The sequence below is a fragment of the Centroberyx affinis genome, unplaced genomic scaffold (assembly GCF_046629955.1).
Source record: "Centroberyx affinis isolate AG114_WGS23_722 - 3 ecotype Tasmania unplaced genomic scaffold, CSIRO-AGI_Caff_v1 ptg001255l_1, whole genome shotgun sequence".
NCBI classification, from domain to species: Eukaryota; Metazoa; Chordata; class Actinopteri; order Beryciformes; family Berycidae; genus Centroberyx; species Centroberyx affinis.
In genome coordinates, this window is record NW_027279766.1 from 178286 (window position 1) to 197234 (window position 18949).

The 18949-nt window shown below is 39.3% G+C and overlaps 1 protein-coding gene across 1 annotated transcript in view; it reads left to right on the forward strand.

Moving 5' to 3' along the window:
- Nucleotides 1–760: 760 nt before the first annotated feature.
- The window catches only part of ets2 (v-ets avian erythroblastosis virus E26 oncogene homolog 2), a 30227-nt gene continuing 12038 nt past the window's right edge, over nucleotides 761–18949 (forward strand). Inside the window, exons 1-7 of the mRNA XM_071525003.1 lie at nucleotides 761–943; nucleotides 1427–1496; nucleotides 2607–2727; nucleotides 6674–6793; nucleotides 10200–10400; nucleotides 14342–14419; nucleotides 14909–15112. Coding sequence (XP_071381104.1) covers nucleotides 1434–1496; nucleotides 2607–2727; nucleotides 6674–6793; nucleotides 10200–10400; nucleotides 14342–14419; nucleotides 14909–15112 — 787 coding nt within the window. The 5' untranslated portion in view covers nucleotides 761–943; nucleotides 1427–1433. The remainder of the gene's footprint in view (nucleotides 944–1426; nucleotides 1497–2606; nucleotides 2728–6673; nucleotides 6794–10199; nucleotides 10401–14341; nucleotides 14420–14908; nucleotides 15113–18949) is intronic.

Genomic DNA, 18949 nt, shown 5'->3' on the forward strand with positions numbered 1-18949 from the left:
TCTGATAATGACAGTCTGGATTTCCATTCTTTTCGATTACATCCATTCTAGTTAATACGTATTCCATAGAGACCTAGCCAGTGAACCAACAGTTTTTAAGCTTTACCAGAGCCTTCAGTTCAGTAGGCCTATGTTATGTATTTCTGTGGGAGTGGCCTGATAATTTTCCACTCCGCATGATGAAATACTGCTGGGGCTCCCTCCATCACGCTTTTGTGTAGAGAGCGCGCTTTACCCAAGTACATAAAAAAAAACTGTCAACTTCATTTGGCCTTGCTTAGGGATACATACATGCCTCACATAACATAACTTAAGACCTTTTACGAAAGGTTTAGACACCACTGCTAGATTCGGCATAGATATGATCCACAAAGAAGCTCTTATTTTGATAAAATTTCAACTTTTAGAGCTGGATCGCCTGTTCTTCCCACAACCTTCTTCAACCAAAATACAACCCGGAGGGCAGTATTGAGCAGTGTGAACCAATTATAAAGTTGATATTTTATTTAAACAGCTGTTGTTTGGTAAACCATTTGTATGCCGAATTTAATAGTGTTCTGCTAACGGTTTGTAAGAGATGTTAAGTTATGTTTTACGAGGCATAGGTGGGCCTTACAGCAAGGACACTTAAAATTGCCGGATTTTGAATAAAGTGTGGTGTGATGTTCTCTTAATGCAAGAGCGTAGCACTTTCCGGGCTCCGCCCAGCCAGCTCCAGGAAGAACAGAACTGGTGGGTTTCGTCACTGTGATCACAGGCAGATAGAAACACAGACAGAAAAAACTGTCAGCCCACACAAATACACGGCACACCTCTTTATTGTGGATTTATTTAATTTAATTTGTTCATTTGACAATATTTTTCAACCAATAGGCCTATCTAATCACCAAAGCGGTTGACTACTGGTTGGCTGTGCCATTGGAGTTGTCGTTTAATTCAACAGGTAAGCCACAGGCATCTGTGGAGTTGCAATTGTTATAGGCTACCTACAGTGGGGCTATGGTATTTCAGGTTGGTTTTCTTGTTAAAGGACTAGTTGTTGATTAGCTCTCCTGACGATTATTTTAATGATTGGGAAAAATGTTAAATTCAATCGATGGATATCGACGTAAATTACGTTTTTGTAATCTAGCGATTTAAATAAGGATCAACACAGATACCATTGCCAAGTCTCTCTCTCTCTCTCTCTCTCTCTCTCTCTCTCTCTCTCTCTCTCTCTCTCTCTCTCTCTCTCTCTCATATATTGAAAAGAATGCGATCTTATCAAATGGTCTAGGCAGTAGATCAGCTATGTGGTAGTGCTGAAATTGGTGTGATTAGCCTATTGTTGAAAGGGTTTACAATGACGTCTGTTTCCTCTTTTTGCTTCTGTTGTGCTGTATGAACATAGTTGGTGATATATTGTTTTCTCTCAAACCTGCTCTAGATACAAAATGTGCGATATCAGTATGGACCAGATTGCTCCATTGTACACTGGGAACCAGTCCACGCTCAAGGTAGTAATCCATATAATACATAAAATGAATGGTCAGTTTAAGCAGCAGTTTAGGCAGCTTATTTGTAATTCTCCTGCACTTGAATTAATCAGAAAAGGGAGAACGTGATGACAAGGATACAGAAATAATACCAAGCACGGATGTGAACAGAAAGAGAGGAGGCTGTCCATACATTCACTCTGTATACTCTGTCAGTCCCCTTGGCAACCAGCTCAACTATAGAACAGCTCCAGGTCCTTGAAGGCCATGTTGTTTCCCCAGCAGTGTTTTTCTGTTCCAACAGATAGGGGGAAAAAATAAACATGATTTAGTCTATTTAGTCTATTAGTGTGTGAACACTCTATATCTGTTATACCAGTTGGTCTCCAAATTAAGTAGACTGTAGAATAGGCATGGGATATGTTTTATATAAAACACTAAATAAAATATGTTCTCAAGATGTTACTTATTGTAGAGGTGTGAAACGCAAATGCTAGTGTAGAATGCAGGTGATGCACATCAATTCCTGCATCCTTTGGATTTAAAGATTGCTAGAATCAAACTGAAGGGCTCATATTATGAATTTGAATGTATTTAAGAACTCCCTTATGTCACGATTTACCCTTCAAGTTCATCCCTATGTAGATAAAAAGATGCCATCTTAGCTAGTTACAGGCCAGGCCTGTTTTCTAAGCTCAAAAGGAGCAGAGAGGAAGAGAACTCATAAAGCCACCATCAGGCATGAAACCAAGGAACAGGAAAGACCATATATGGTTATTTTCCCTGGCGGCTGACAGCCAGGCCTGGCTCAGGGAACAAGGCCTTACCTTTTCATTTTGATTGATGATGACAGATAAGACTAAGCTTTGCAGAAAGGGAGTGACCACTTTTTTGTTGTCTCTGTACTATTATCTTTTGCCTTTTGGAGCACCATAAATCTGGTGAGGTTGGAGTAATTGAGTTTTTTGTGAGTTATTCACAGTGTCTGCAGTTGAACTTAGTCACTCAGACAACTGGCTATACACAGTCTACCCCATTTGACAAATTTGCTGGGTAATATTGCTTATCTTGGGAAAGAATTGGAAACATTTCAGCATGTTTTATTTTTCTTCTCCTGTTGTTTATTAACAGCGGCAGACAGCATTTGATTTGTTTGAAGACTCCATGTCACTGTTGATTGGATATTACCACCCTTCAGAAGATGAACAGTCACTACAAGAGGTGCCCTCAGGGCTAGAGTGTGCACCACAAGGTATGCCATTGTACTACAGGCGTGTGACTAGTGTGCACTGTCATACACTACACCAGTTTTCAGTCTTTTTGGGGCTAAGGCACATCAATGGTCAAACCCAATTCAAAAGGAACACCTACATATAGGGGTAGCCATAATTATGGAGGCTATAGCACATATTATCATTATATTGTATTTAGAGATATTTCACACACACACACACACACACACACACACACACACACACACACACACTTCTATGAGGCGTCAACAAGCAGGATTGGCCAAATCAAATCTTGTTGAAGTGCAATTTCAAGAACAAGTACAAATACCACTGATATGTGCAACTAAAAATAGGCATCTTGTGAAGAAAGTGATGCAATATCATTAACAGCAACTATGATATTTTATGTGCAACTAAACAGCACAAAACATTATATTTGCCAACTTAAAGCTGCACTAGGCGATTTTACGACCACTAGAGGGTGACAGACAACACATTTGTAAATACAGCATAGCAAAACTACTGGACTACGGAGGCCCCTAAGGACAAACAGTGCATAAAGGCTAATAGCTAAGCTAAACGTACCTACAGAGAAGTGTCTCAGGTTACCAGTCTCACTTTGCCAGATTATTCTTCCGCTGAAGGTTACATGTCCCACTATGACAAGTGAAGAGGTAGGTAGCAAGTTTACTAGTTTAACAAGTTTCCGCGCTCGCTTCATCAATGCCACCATTACGACTTTCAGGAATTCAGGAATGGGAGGGGGTGAGCGCCGATTTTAAACAGCGAGCAAGGAGACAAGCTAGTTTTTAAAAAATTCAAAGCTACTTAATGGGCCGGGAGGAGCTTTGAGTCGGTCCGGGTTTTGACAACAAGCTTTAGAAAAGAGGTGAAAACAGCAACACAGCTGGCCCGCGTGTGCGGATATTGGTTTATTATGTCACAAGGAAATCTCCACATAGCACATGTTAGTTTCAGGATTGGTTATAGGGTCTGAAATCGCTTATTGCAGGTTTAAGTCTTTTTGCAAGTGAAAAATTGTTCGCCAGTAAAAGGGGACACAAGGCACACAAGGCACAAGAAAGCAATCCATATAGATTTTTTTTTTGTAGCCTATGCCAGCTGTCACTGGATAGCTACTTTCATCGCATCATCTGATGTGCAGCGCAATAATCGCCCCCACCTCTGAGAACACAAATCAGGCCCACTCAGACCGAGCAACTAGGATAAAATTAAATAGAACGTTTAAAAAAAGAAAAGCCGATACATATACCTGACACAAATGACTGATTATGTTGCGCTGAAAATCAACTCACAGGCTATTTTGTGAAGCTAAGTGTTGAGGCAGTGCAAATCGAATTACGGGAGCAAAACCTTGTTATCCGCACAGTGGATTTACGCTAGAAATCATGGGTTGATGTGGGTGTGCCGTTTTTTACGCCTTGGCCTAATTGCATATGCATTTGTGGGTGTTCCAAGGCTGAGGCACAAAATAAAGGGAGGGATTTTTGGAAATTGGCAGCGAGCGTGATTTATCAAGAGCCGGCTTTATCATCTGTTGATTGATTGCGCATCGAATTTAAGACCTAGGAAAAGCATGTCAAATTACTTTGCGCCCAGGATGGCAGGATGGCCCCCGATAAACATGCACTCATTAAATTGCATCCCTATCACAGTTCCATTTAGGTTTAAATGAGTATGTTGACTTAAAAATGTACCATTTCAGCATCACTGTCAGAGTAGCAGAAAGCACACTCAATATGCAAACTACTAGGAAAAGTTGCACGCTCTTCTCTCAATTTGCTGACACTATGAATCAATCGACATTGCCTTGATGAAAGCAATGCAGCTAAATATTTGTGTGTAATAATTGTCACAACAATGGAGGGGTGTGTGCGGCTTTTCCAGCTATATTTAACTGTATCTTAACAGGTGTCGAAGGTATCCAGCCCACCTGTCACCTGCATCTTAGTCAGGGTCTCCTGCACTTGCTCTTCCAAGGGAGTTAAAGCTGCGATATGCAATAACTGTACATGCACATAATTTTTTTAGAACAACTTTGGCAATATTTGTTTAAATTGTCCTTACGTCCCAATTGAATGCTCTGAGAAAAAAATATGGTCTCTGTGACTGTACCTGGCCCTGTAATCAGCCACTCTAAAATCTCAGGGCACCTGAATCTTAACAATCAATTAGGACAGCTCTTCTGCAAGGAGGTGTCCTGACCAGCCTGCTAACTGAAGAGAGAAAACACATCCACAAAAGAGATGATGTGAAACAGCCATAAGCGAAGCGTTTATTTCCCCAACACCGGTTGGGGGAATCAAGACCTGCACAAACCCCATTCATCAGGAAGGAGCCACATTCTGGTCAATCAGACAACCGGTGTTAGGTAGCTATGGCTTTGCATGTGACAAAAACATTTTTTTTTACCAGGGAATACTTCAGTAACAACTAGACTGAGCTAGCAGAGCTGTGTTCTGTGTAAAAGCTTTAATTAAAAGATTAATTTATCAAGTTTGGCTGCTAAGCTGGCGCTGTCTTTTTCCAGTATAGAGAGAACCTAGCTTGACCAAGGTTTGTAGCAATGTGTGTTTGTACCTGCAATGGGTAATCTATGCTGACAAAAAATATATTTGCTGGCGAATCTTTTAGTAACTAGATTGGGTTAGCAGAGCTGTGTTTTGCGTAAAAGGTTTGGACTATATTAAGGTTGCCCCCGCTCTCATGCACATGCACGTGCCTGAGCTTTGTTTCGAGGGAGGAGTTGCGGGAGGGGGCGGAATTTAGTTGTATAATTTAAAAGTCTTGGCCATTTTTCCAAAGTTGCCTAGCCCAGCTTTAATGGCTGTTCTTCAGAGGGGCCACCACTGGTAGCTTGCGCAGAGGCTTCATTGGTGGCAAACATTTTGGTTCACCTCCTCATATCATACCAGTGCTTTTTTACCTCTATTAAATTGTGCCTCTGGTGCCCAACTGCAATCACTTTATATGTTATTGTTGTCCCAGAGTGTCTTTTTACGCGCTGGTAAACCATCTTCTTTGCAGCAAAGAGCTCTTTGGTGTTGTCTCCGCTACCAACACTCCCAGCTCCAGTGGAGAGAAACAACTAGAAAAACAATACTGGACAATTCTAGGAAAGAAAGGTAGTGGGCTAATGTTAGCCCATTAGCTGTTAGCGCTGGCTCGTTCCATTCATACACGGTGTCTCCCAACCAAGCCTACATACGTATCTCATTAATTTAATAGCTGGCACCATAGTATATAGCTGTTAGATGCTCTGTTTAAAGAGGTGATGTGGTAACTACCTCATCACCCTATTGAACCAAGGAAGAAAGTACAGTAAAATCAGTGTAATATTGAGGTATCAAGCCTGACTACAGTTTCTATGGTGTTCCCATGGTGTTATCTAGTACTTTAATAATAGGTATGGTAACTGCCTCATCACCCTGTTGAACCAAGGAAAAGGTATTGGAAAGGCCGGTAAGCAAATGTTTCCAAAGTATTACATAGTAATTATTCAGTAATGAGCACAGGTTACTACATTAATGTACTACTGTTATGCTAATAATTACTCGTTATCACCAAACCGATATTTAACTGAGATATTACACATTATAATTACAAATAGTTATGTGTTATTACCAGAAATTACCAGTTACTTTCTGATAATCTCAATATTACACAGTACCATAATGTGTGTACCATAATGTGAAGTGCTACTGAATATTGTCATGAAATTCATCAAATTAATGAAAGTTTAGAGTGAATTGACACCATCCCGACTAAAAGCCCCAAAAGGTAGCTACACAATACTACCTACGGTTTCAATAATGATGCCATCTCCTAATCAGATATGGTGTGATAGTTTGCCTATTTAGCCGATACATTACATTACTTTTTATTCAAGATATGGCAGGTTTATTTGTGGATTAACCTGACATTGTTTTGGTCTTCCTCCAGACCTGGGCCCTTCTTCTGTGCCTCTACTGACCCCATGTAGTAAAGCAGTGATGAGTCAGGCCTTGAAGGACAGTTTCAGTGGCTTCTCCAAGGTGCAGCTGTGCTTTGGCATCTCCAACAGTAAGTCAAAATTCACCTAAATCTACATTTTACATGTGATTTACGGGCATACCAGTACAGTATGCCTTACCGAGTTAAGATAAGGGTGTAGAGAATGTCCTCCCATGGGGGTAATATTTATGTAAGGAATATGAGTCTTTTCACGCAGTGGCGCTGATTATGAAGAGTTATAACTTTTCATAAGGTGGCACAAATGATAAGATAAATATTTCTACAATGTCTCAAAATCAGTCTCATAAAGTTAACTATCAATTGACACTTGACTGACAAGTAACAATTGATTAATTATTATTGAGATTTCAATATTAATAGTTCATCTCAATTAAAATACAATAATATACCTTTAGTTAACACAAAATTAATAATATTGGTCATTTAACTAGACACAAGACCCTTTTTGTATCAACACGCAATTTGTTGATTAAAAGTAACACAAACTAATACAAGCTATTTACAAGTGTGTGTGTGCGTGTGTGTGTGTGTGTGTGTGTGTGTGTGTGTGTGTGTGTGTGTGTGCATGGGTCCTTAACTATAGGGTATGCATGAGCATGCTGGCCGCATGGCCAGGTACTGGCCCTTTGTTGGAGAGGGGCACAAAGGGTCGTAAACCATAGGCCTAGATGGAGGAAAAGCTGTGTAGGCCTAGGTGGAGTTGGTGAACTAACCTGAAGGAAATTCAAAGACTTTATCTAACAATAGAATATGAGTAAGTAGAATAACATATATACAGGTATATATTCTTTGATGTTATGAGATCATGAAGTTGGATCATGTTAGTAGAGGTAAAATACATGCAAACCTTAAGTTTGTGCATTTATCCTATCTAACATGTGGGATGGCTATTTGGTGTTAACAGACCAACAGTTGGTAAATGTAATGTATCTCAACAATTTTACATTAGCAAACAGTTTACATTCACTTCGTTGAATATATGCTGTTGCTATGCTATATGCCCAGTTGTTACAGTTTTACTTGGAGTCCTTCGTTTGTCGCATTGTGAGCGGTTCAAAGCTTGCGGTTTCAAAACTCTGGTTTTCCAGGGAAAAACCTCCCCTGAAGAGGCGATAGCCTCGGCGCTGAGTGCCTCGGCACTCCTCTGGTCCAGATTGTCCCTGCTCCTCCTCAGGACAAGTCCATTTCCTTCTTTGAAAATATTTTTCAATATTAATCTGGATTGAGGGAGCAAACATTCAGAGTTAAAAAGTTCAGTTAAAAAGGTAATATTAATGTAACACTGACTAGCAGCTAGACCGTGTGGTAATCTCGGAAACCCAGCTGTATTCCAAATAACGTTAACTGTTAGTTCTTCTTTTCGGGAATTCAGCCGGCCGTCTTCTTGGCATGGAAAAAAAATATCCCTCACGCCCACGTGTGTAATGGGAGGTGCACAGACGGGTCTGGTGAGAGCGCGAGCGAGAGATAGAGAGTGAGAGACAGAGAGAGAGCGAGAGAGCGAGAAAGAGAGCGAGAGAGACAGTGAGTGCGCAGAGCAATTAGGGGCTGAGCGAGTCAATGCACTACACACGCAGTTCTACCATTAAATAGTGAAAAAACAGGTCGGTATGAGCTGAACTCCTACTCCTCCCCCTCCTCCTCGTCTTCATCACTCTCCTCCTCCTCCTCCTCTGTGGGGGAGGGGCTTATCTTGGGTTGGAGATGTGGTGGACATTGAAAGTGATATATGGACTCAGCACCTTCCAAAGAATCTATGGACACAAGAATTTTCAGTCTACGACACACAGTTCAGGAGTTATTGGGCAAAAGGTAAAGTTGCTTGTTATAGCGCCACCACCTGGCCAATGTGTGTGGGCTGCCTTGCCTGAGTAGTGGGGGGCCATAGGAGCCCACCTGCCAAATATGGTTGCTAGATTTTTGTGAAATTCTGTACATGTTCTAGGATGATGTCCAAGTCGATTCATGAAATTTGGCAATGATTGATGAAAGTGGGCATGGCTTATTGCATAATAACCAAATCTTCGTAAGTATTAAAGTCACAACAAATTTATAAAAAATCAGCCGTATGTCCTAAAGAATCAGAAATTTTCAGGACTGGTACCTACCCCCGATTCTGAAGTCGCCCCCCTGTGTTTATAGCAAAAACTGACTGTGATCCCACAGTGTTGTCCTCCTAAACTGTATGTTACAGGAAAAAACAACATGATTTTTGAAATTATCATACCTTAATTATTAAACAGCCAAAAAATTCAAATATCTTGAAAACTGAGCATACGGTAGATGGAAATGTGCAGCTGAAAATAGTTTGAGAAATTGACAATGTGATATGTTCAAGATAATTTGATCAATCTTCATCAACTTTCATCAGCTAAGGACAAACTCAAAGCCATGTGTAAATTGTAAGGGTGTAACGATATATCGTGGAACAAAATTTTGCAATCCAAAAACATGACGGTAGGCATCGTGGAGGTGAAAAATGTTTACTCAAGCTCAAGTACAGCTTATCAATTAGCCTAGATGCGCCACCAAAATGTAGACTACCCTTTGTTTTCATTTACATACTTTAAACGCCAGAGGGCGGAATCAGTAATCCTAGACCTAGATCCTAGTTTGCCTGACTGGCGTTATGACGTCATTTTCACCGACGTTTTTTCGAGACCTGGATGAGCTAGGTGTGTAGCATGCAACAGGAAAATGGAAAGCGGTGAAATCGAAAGACACTCATTACGTTACGTAACATTATTATCCTTATTTTGAAAGAGACGGAGGTAAGTGTTGTGAGACATTCTCAAATTTTCTATCCAGTCTGTTTCCTCAACATTGCGGTTGTTCCCACAGATATAAAAACGGTTGTTCCTACCAGTTCTGAAAGTATCAAGTCCATGCAGTGGAAAAAGAGAATATGACGCCGCTGTCAGTGGCGGTCAGTCAGGCTTTAGAACCCTCCACAGCAAAGCTCTCCTAAAGGCAAATTTATGGTTTCTGCTGTGTGCCCGGGGTTCGCGGTGTTCACAGCAAGACCATTCTCTCCGCAAAGTCACAGCATTTTATAGTAAATGCGGTAGCAGCGCGGTGTTCGCGGAGAGAGCAGAATCACCTCAAGTTGTCCATTTTTGCTGGTTGTCAGCTGTCAGTTTCCTCGAATAGATTACTTTCCTAGTAACCAACTAACAGCAACCATAGCCTCGGAACTGACTGCACCGTTTGTGGAGGCCTCCGCAGAAGTCCATTTTTGGAGAGGAGCGCATAGCTCGGTGCGGACCCTCCACAGACCCCCTATATTTATATTTTATTTATTTTATTTGTTGAAAAGTATTCTGGGAAATATAGGAAATCACTGATTGATGAGATATAACAGTGTATACAAAGGTGGAGTTTTCGTTTAAGTTAAGTGAGATGTATGTAAACCAGTTGTATTTATTTTATGCTTGTTTCTTTTTTCTCTTTGTAGATCCCCTTAAGTGGACCAAGCAGCATGTGCTGCAGTGGCTGCAGTGGGCGGTCAGTGAGTTTAGCCTGTCGGATGTCAACTACTTCAAGTTTGACATGAATGGCGAGCAGCTCTGCGATCTGGGCAAGGACACCTTCCTACAGCTGGCACCTGATTTTGTGGGCGACATTCTGTGGGAGCATCTCGATCAGATGATGAAAGGTACATATGGACGATGGCAATCTGAATGTATGTATTTTAAGAAATGTTTATTTAAATGTTTGTTTTAATGTTTAAATAATACGTACAGGCTGCCCACTGGTCATGGAATTCCAGACAGGGAAAGTCAGGGAATTTGATCAATTCTCCGGGGACATCAGGGAATATCAGGGTATTTTACAAAAGGGTCACTTTCCAGGAATATAGCAGAATGTATTTTCAAAGTTGTTTCACACATTTATTACATTACATGGTTTCCAGCCCAACTGGAGTGGAAACCAGACTGTTCAACCCCATAGAGATATAACACTAGAGGGGACATGTCATAGAGCAGTGGTTCTCAACCTTTTTTGGGCCAGCGCCCCCCTATCCGTTATCCAGGTCCCTTACCGCCCCCCATCAAATAAAATGTAAGCTAATTATCTTCCCTGAATATTAATGTTGATTATCCTGTTTATTATTATTGTTATTGTTATTATTTATATAATTTATTATATTTATATTAGGCCTATATATTTATTCTTTATTTATATTAGGCCTATATATTTATTCTTTATTTATATTCTTATTATATTATTATTATTATTATTATTGTTGTTATCATTATTATTATTGTTATTATTATTATTATTAGTATGATTATTATTCTTTGTTATATCATTAAAAAGCATCAGCTAAATATGGCGGCTGCACTGGGTTTCATTCCAAATGTGATGAAGTGTGAAGCAGTGCTGATGTTCAGCTAGCTATTAAACAAAAAACATGTGCCTCACATATAAGTAATTGAGTTTGTAACATCTATATCTAGCTAACCAGCTATGGTATTTCTCCAGGACCTGCGAAACATTTGATTAGAAACAAGTCAGGTTGTTGACATTGTGCTGGTTAGCTAGCTTACATGCAGTGGTTTGTCTATTAACTTGACTTTCATCTCTAGCATGATATATTGTGATAAAGCAGCATTAGATCAATTATGTTAGGTGTAACACATCCCCCCGCTTGCTCCAGGCTGACCCAGCCACTACACCTGCGGCTGGGTTACACCAAAACTGCTCAACTCAAACCAGCGTTTGGGTAGATAAAATAACCCAGCATGTCAAATAACACTATGATTGAAATACTACCACTGTACTTGAGTTCAGGGAAATCATGACACATTTATGACGGTCTCGTGACAGCCATTGTCAAATACGACAGTTTAATGTCATGTTAACGCATACAACCAAGGATTTATTTGTGTTTGATAATGAAGTCTGTCATGATATGTTTATAACAGGTTATGTCCTTTTGGTTAATGTCAAGTTGTCATGACAGAGACATCTAGAACAGTGTCAACTTTGCATTGAAAGTGTCATTATCAACCAAATGACACTTAATGACAACAGTCGTAAACATTCATAAAGTTTAACTAGAAAAGGCAAAATTTTCAGAAAGTTTGTGTGCTTCCGTCAGTAAAAAGGTAGACAGTTGAACGAGGTTTCATTTGAACGAGGTTAAACGTCTTAAAATTTTAATATTTAAGCAATTTATTTGACAGCCAAAAGTCCTGTAGTTATCAATACATGGAAGGATATCTAATCATGTTTTTGAGAGTCATAGTATTATGGGCTGTAGTAAAAGCAGCAGTTGTAATATCAGTAGTATAAGTAATACAATTAGCAGTAGTAGTATTTGGACTATCAGTATTAGAAACAGTAGAAGTAGCAATAGTGGTAGTAGTAGTACTAGTAGTAGCAGCAGTAGTAGTGCAACAGTAATAGTAGCCTAGTAGTAGTTTCAGTGTTTGTAGTAGTTGAATTAGTAGTTTAAAATGGTAGCAGTATTAGTAACAGTAGAAGTAGCAATAGTAGTAGTAGTGGTAGTTGCAGCAGTAGTAGTAGGATTTGTAAAAGTCATAAGTCGTAATAAAATAAAATAAAAGTAGCAGTCAGTAGTAGAAGTCATACAATTTGCAGTAGTAGTAGTATTTGGACTATCAGCAATAGTGGTAGCAGTAGTAGTAGCAGCATTATTAGAAGTAGTAGTAGTAGTAGTAGCAGTAGTAGTAGTACTAGTAGTAGTAGCAGCAGTAGTAGTAGTAGCAGCAGCAGTAGTGGAAGTAGGCTACTGTGTGCATGTGTGCGCGCGTGTGCGTGTGTGTGTATCCCCACGTGTGTATGTAAAGAGAAGTACAGAGAGCTGCATTAAGACAGCAGCAGTGGTGCAGAAGTCAGACAAACGTTCGTAATTCAAAAACTACAAATCCTGTCACTGAGATATTTACATTGTCAGTGACAGAAGAATAGCTGAACAGTTTGATGTGTAATATGTGTATGTGATGTTAAAATTGTGGGAGTTATTAATGACAGTTTAGAAATGTGTAAAAAGGATGGAGATTTCAGAGATTTTTTTTGGATGCGGCAAACTCTGAAACAAACGTCCATTACTCAAAAACTACAAATTCTATCACTTAGATATTTACACATAAGTTAAAGCAGGATCAACTGACCAGTTTGATGTGTGATATGTGTATGTACCATTAAAACTGTGGGAGTTACTAAAGTTGAAAGAAAGTTGAAGAAGATGAACTGTAGTGAAGTGACGTTAAAAAGTTGAACTGGAGCACTAGTGTTGAACAAACGTTCCTAACTCAAAAACTACAAATCCCATCACTTAGATATTTACATGGTGAGTGGCAGAGGAAGTATCTGAACATTATTGTTAACTGCTAACTGTGCATCGGGGAACTGAAAGCACTTGCCAATGTGTTGTGAGCGCTATTTATTTTTTATACCAGACATGATCTATCAAGGCTTCCTCTGTGATCTTACCATAAAGACTATCAGACCCTGAATAAATGAAAGTTACCTTGTATTAGATAACAGTACTGTACTCAGTGGTGATTGATATGAGTGAGGAGGACATCACCAGAAGACATAATGGTTGTGAATGAGTGGGTAACTTGAAAGCATTGTGCTGAGTTGCTTTTAATATAGACTAACTTAGTAAAGTAACTAGTTTAAAGCCATAGTAACAAAGTAAAGTAACTAGATGATTTTGTGTTTATAGTGTTTATAGTGTTTATACTTTTTTATGAGTGTCCAAAATCAAAGTCGAGCGATATATATAAACTGCCCAGCAGTTTATAGATAGGACCATGTCACACTGAAAATGCTCAACATTAAGTTCAAAATAAATCTCCTCACGTGTTAAGCATGAGTAAACACACAGAGCCACAGGCTGACTGCCTGGCTAGTGATATGTGGGATGAACTTGACTCCCTGTAAGAAACACAAGATAATGCTCAACACACTGTAAACACGAGTGGAGCAAATCACAAATGCAGACTTTAGTCTATGATCTAGCAAACCTTTCTATCTTTATCTAAGTTAACTTGCCTAACATTAACCCATTAACCCATTTATAAATATAATATAATTTATATTTTATAAATACATTTATATGGAAATAAATAAATACATTCTTAAAGATATATGAAAATAAATAAAGAAATATATACAGAAATACATGAACAAATAAATGTGAAAATCAATATAAAAATGAATACAAAAAATGTGGAAATAAATGAACAAATAAATGTGAAAATATATATAAAAATGAATAAAGAATTACATTTGGAAAAAAATAAAGCAATTAAAGCAGATTTATCAATCTTTTTCTGTACATATTTCCCAATTGTTTTTTTTAATTCTTCTTTATATTTCCACATTTATTTATTCATTCTTTTATTCATTTATTTATCATTCTGGCACTTTGAGTGTTCCATATTCAAGAGCCGAATAGCCCCCATGTTAAAACTAAGTGGAATATTGCTTTAAGAAGGTGAAAAAGCATAGAGGATTGAATATTGCAGTTTTGAATGATATGTAGAGGCAGCAGTGGTGCTGCAGTGTAATTTATCTCACATCATGAACTATTTCTTACTGAGATCTGTTTTTGTCCAGACTGCCAAGATAATGAGGATACATCAGAAACCCAGAGCAGCATTGTTCCGTCTGTAGTTAACTGGATGAGCTCTGCTGGTGAGAACCTTCACTGCTTTCTTCAGATTCCCATATCTCTCTCATTGCTATATACAGAATACATAGTGATATTTCTTTTTGTATTTTATAATGCTATATTTACATATACCTATATTTATATATAGCATATATTTATTTTATTTCATATTTTTCATATTCTGCAATCTTTTATTCTTTGCCTCAGTAAGACCCACTGCAATTATTGTGCATACACTAATAATGCTGCAATCCATACTTTTCCCCAAACCTTCCATTCATATATTCTACTTGTGTTTACATTGACTGCTTTATGTATATATATATAGTAACCCCAATTTGCTACATTCTTTTTCATTTTCTATTTCTATATTTATATTCTTTTCCCCACTTTATCTTACCACAGTTTGCTGCTGCAATGACCCAGTTTACCCATGTAATGGGGATCAATAGTTCCATGTGATCTTAAAGCTATGTGTAGACATCTTACCAATGGTCTTTTCCTTCTCCTAGGTTTCAAAATGGATGACAGCCAGTGTGCCATGCAGGTTCCTGAGAGTGGTGGCAGTCTGCTCAGACAGCTGTTTGAGAGCCCTGATAAGACATCTACACTGATCCAAGACGAGAAGTTTTCCACACTGTCAGAAGCCCAGTTGGACCTCAGCTACATGACAGGGAGCCAGCACTTTTCCAGCACCAGCTCCATGTCAAAACCCTGTAAGCTGCACTCAATTGTTTGGTATTTAACAACCAGAATCACTTTACTTGTGAAGTACAATATGGGCATGTTCACACCAAGCATGATTGGAGCGGTTTATTGAACTCTGGAGTGTGTACTGAACTTTAAGTTTGGTTTGTTGGCCAGATGAGAACAATGGCATTCAAACTCAGATGGCACGCCTGAAAATCCAAGCGGACTGCAGTTTAGTTTGTTAGGAGTGAAAATCTGAACCAACTACAGCAATTCCTCATGCTTGGAAGGCCTAGAACAGGGGTACTCAAACTTTTTTATTGAAGGTCCACTTATGAATTTTACACAAGTTCAAAGGTCCGAAACAATGGCAGTAAAACGCACCGACATAAATCAACGTCCATAACTTGTCCATAATATACAGACTTCAATATAATTCCAGCTTTCCACCAAGTAATGACGCTCTGCTCACATAAGAGAATAGTGGTGTAGTTGAGAATATAGGCATGTATAAGCTTACCCGCTAAAATTTTGCATATACTTGTTATCAACAAGCTGCATCATCAGAATGCAAAACAACAAAAACAATATAAATTGTGACAGAATGTAACCAGTTATATTTATTTGTGAACATGTAGTGTAACATGAATTCATGATGTTAGCCTGGCAGGAGAAACGTTGGCTTTAACAGTAGTAACTTAGCCTACACACTGAGAGTTGCTGGGTTCCAGTAGATGAATAGCACAGTTGCCGGGTCTGCTGGTTTTGATGCTGGGTTATTTTTAATGCGGTGGAAATATTAAGCCTGTGATGGGACAGTAAGGTGATGGGATGGACCCACCGCCTGCCTTCTGTTCTCTGGGTTATCTTGTCCCGTAAGTGACAAACATCTAGTTGTCTTCAAATGATACCTTTTTTGTTCATTCACGTCATCAACTTTTTCATTAACATCAGTTCAAGGGATTTACATTAGCAGACATTCCCCAAGGCTGTTTCCATTTTACCATTTTACTTAACGTCACATATTCCTCCACGGACAACAGAAAAATACCCTGTGGCACACTGAAATTTGTTTAGTATTCATTCTTTCCCACAATGACAAGCCAAGCATATTCGACTTCACGTTCATAGTGATATTATTACAATCTGTTGAGTGTGACAGGAGTTGAAAATCTCATTCAGACTTCCGCCACCCCTCTGCTCACGGCAACAGCCAATGCCGACACACACACCATCACACACAGAGTGAGCAAGCACACTGAGGAGGAGAGAGAGAGCTGCCTGCCGGTGACCAGCTCTAGATTCTCTTTCATCACTTAAGTAGGCAAATATGTAACAAGTCATGGTCTGTGTTGAGTCATTAAAGAACACAACATCTTGCTATTCATTAGGGACGGTTTCGTATTATATGGGGAGGGTGGCAACCTTACTTAACACTGACAGTTGAAATGATATCCTATATCTCAGGTAACTGGGTGGAGGTTCTTACCTCTAACCATCATCTTGGGAGTCTTGGGAACTTGGTCTGAATTTTCAGAAAGTGTCATGCACAGAAAGCAACATGCTGCAGGAGAGAATGAGCCAATCCACAATCTTTCCTTACTGTCTATGAGTCAATCTGATCTCGTCATGTAGGAAAAAATATTTCCTACTAGCGGATGTGTTCAGAATGCTCACTTTGCTCAGACTGAGTACGGGCGTTGGGCATGGAAACCTGAAGTGGGAGTAATGGTAGACTGTAGTAGAAGTACAGGATTATATGAGGTCTGAGGGAGATCCAAATGTAAGAAGAGTATGCATGTGAAGGGGTGTCTACATGGTTATGAGAATAAAAAGTAAGTAAATAATAAATGAGTAAGTGGAGTTATATAAATACATAATAAATGAGTTAGTACATAAACAGAAGTGAATGGAGATTGAATTTAAATAATGACAATAGTGTTGAGGTCTCTGTAGAGAAGGGGAGCCAGAAAAATCGGCCCCATGAGCTTTGTGTTACTGAGGCGCCATAGGGTACTACTGCAGCGTGTAGGCAGGAGAGAGGAGCCAGTCCCAGTGACTGAAGTAGTGGAGGTGGCTTCCATGGGGGGGACGCCCATGTATTGGGTGTTCACAGCGTGGGGTAGACCCCTGGGCATTAGGAGGAGGCCTGTCCCACACAGACCTGTCTGTCACGGACAACACTCTTGAGGGGCTGACCCTATGTGCCATGCCAGCCTGTGGAAACCCAATGCCGGCTGTGGATAACCGGGAGGGCAGAGGACAGAATTATCCAGCCTGCCCTACACCCAGGGTGTTCTGCAGGGGACATTCATAGACAAGGAAAGGAGAGAAACAAAGCAGAGAGGAGAGAAAAAGTGGTTTGATAGTTTGTATGTGTGTGTCAGTGTGTGCATGTGCACATGCCACAAGGATGTTTCATGTTTTTTCTGGGATATGATAAACGAAAATGGCAAAATCATTACAGATCAAGGACCAAAAAAGAAAACAATAATATTCATATTGGATATGGATACACATACACATAATAGATATAGTGATAGAAAAAAGAAGAGGCAAGAAAATAAATAATACTATTAATAGTAATAATAGCTAGGACCGCAAGCAGTCATGGATGGGCCCGGCAGATGTTGCGTAAGAGGAAAAAGAGAGCCACAGCAAAACCACATTTACTCAGCATCACCCAGGATTCAAACTCACAACCATTGGCACCAAGGGCAAGTTGAGCTATCTGTCAGTGGTTTGAAGAGAGGAGGCGCCACGCTATGACTGAGGCAACCAGCAGGGTGCATGATAAGATCTGTCCATCCATACAAAGGCAGATTTCAAACTAGGGTCAAATATTCTGTTTTCAAGATAAAATTCAGAGAATTTGTGTACTTTATCTAGACCAGTGGTTCTCAACCTTTTTCATATCAAGGACCCCTAATTTAGTCCACATTAGGGCCACGGACCCCCATTTTGTCCCTCTGACCCAAATCTGAGAATATTTTTATTGTTAGATATGATTTTGTCCAGAAGTCCATGACTATTTGTATTGTAGGGAGAGAGATAACAGTGAAACTATGATCAAAATAATCAGTCTCCTACATTCTATAATTGTTCTTGTAAATGAAATAATGAACGCTTCATCAATTTGCTGGGGACCCCCTAGGATGCCCTCAAGGACCCACTGATCTAGACAACATAGAGATGTCTGTAATTTATTTTTTACATGGATTGAATGCTCCATAAGCGAATAACTGATGTTTAAATATGCTCTATTTTCCATTGACTACAATGGTTTCCATAAATGTAGATCATTTAGAAGTCTGAAATTTTGTTTTATCTACCAAGACAGGAAAATATTTTCTATTTTTTACATGAAGATTGGACATTGAGTAAGCAGCAATTCATTGTGGTTGTGTACAGTACCATTTACAGTCAGACATTTTGATGAGCTGTTTGGTAATTGCACAAAACAACAGACGTCCGACAGATAAAACACATCATGTCAGACCACTAGAAATTGCAAAACGTAACTTAAAATGTAGATAGATTACTTTATAATTCATGATTCACTCATAGAAGACTGTCACTGCCATTTTCCCTCAGTATAAAAACTTATTGGCCGTCAACTTGACAAAACTGGCAAACTACAGAGGTCTTCTCAGCTCCAATTACCGATGTATTAGTCCGTTAACTTTGGATCAAATCAGAATCAATAACGTTATGTAAAATAATCTGTTAGTGCAATTATGAAGTTGTACGGCCAAATATATCAGTATAACATGCACTGTAGCATGAATGCAGCTGTAACGTTGGCTAGCTCCCTAGATAACCTAGCTAACTGTGACCACATATCGCAAGTAATCCAAAATAAG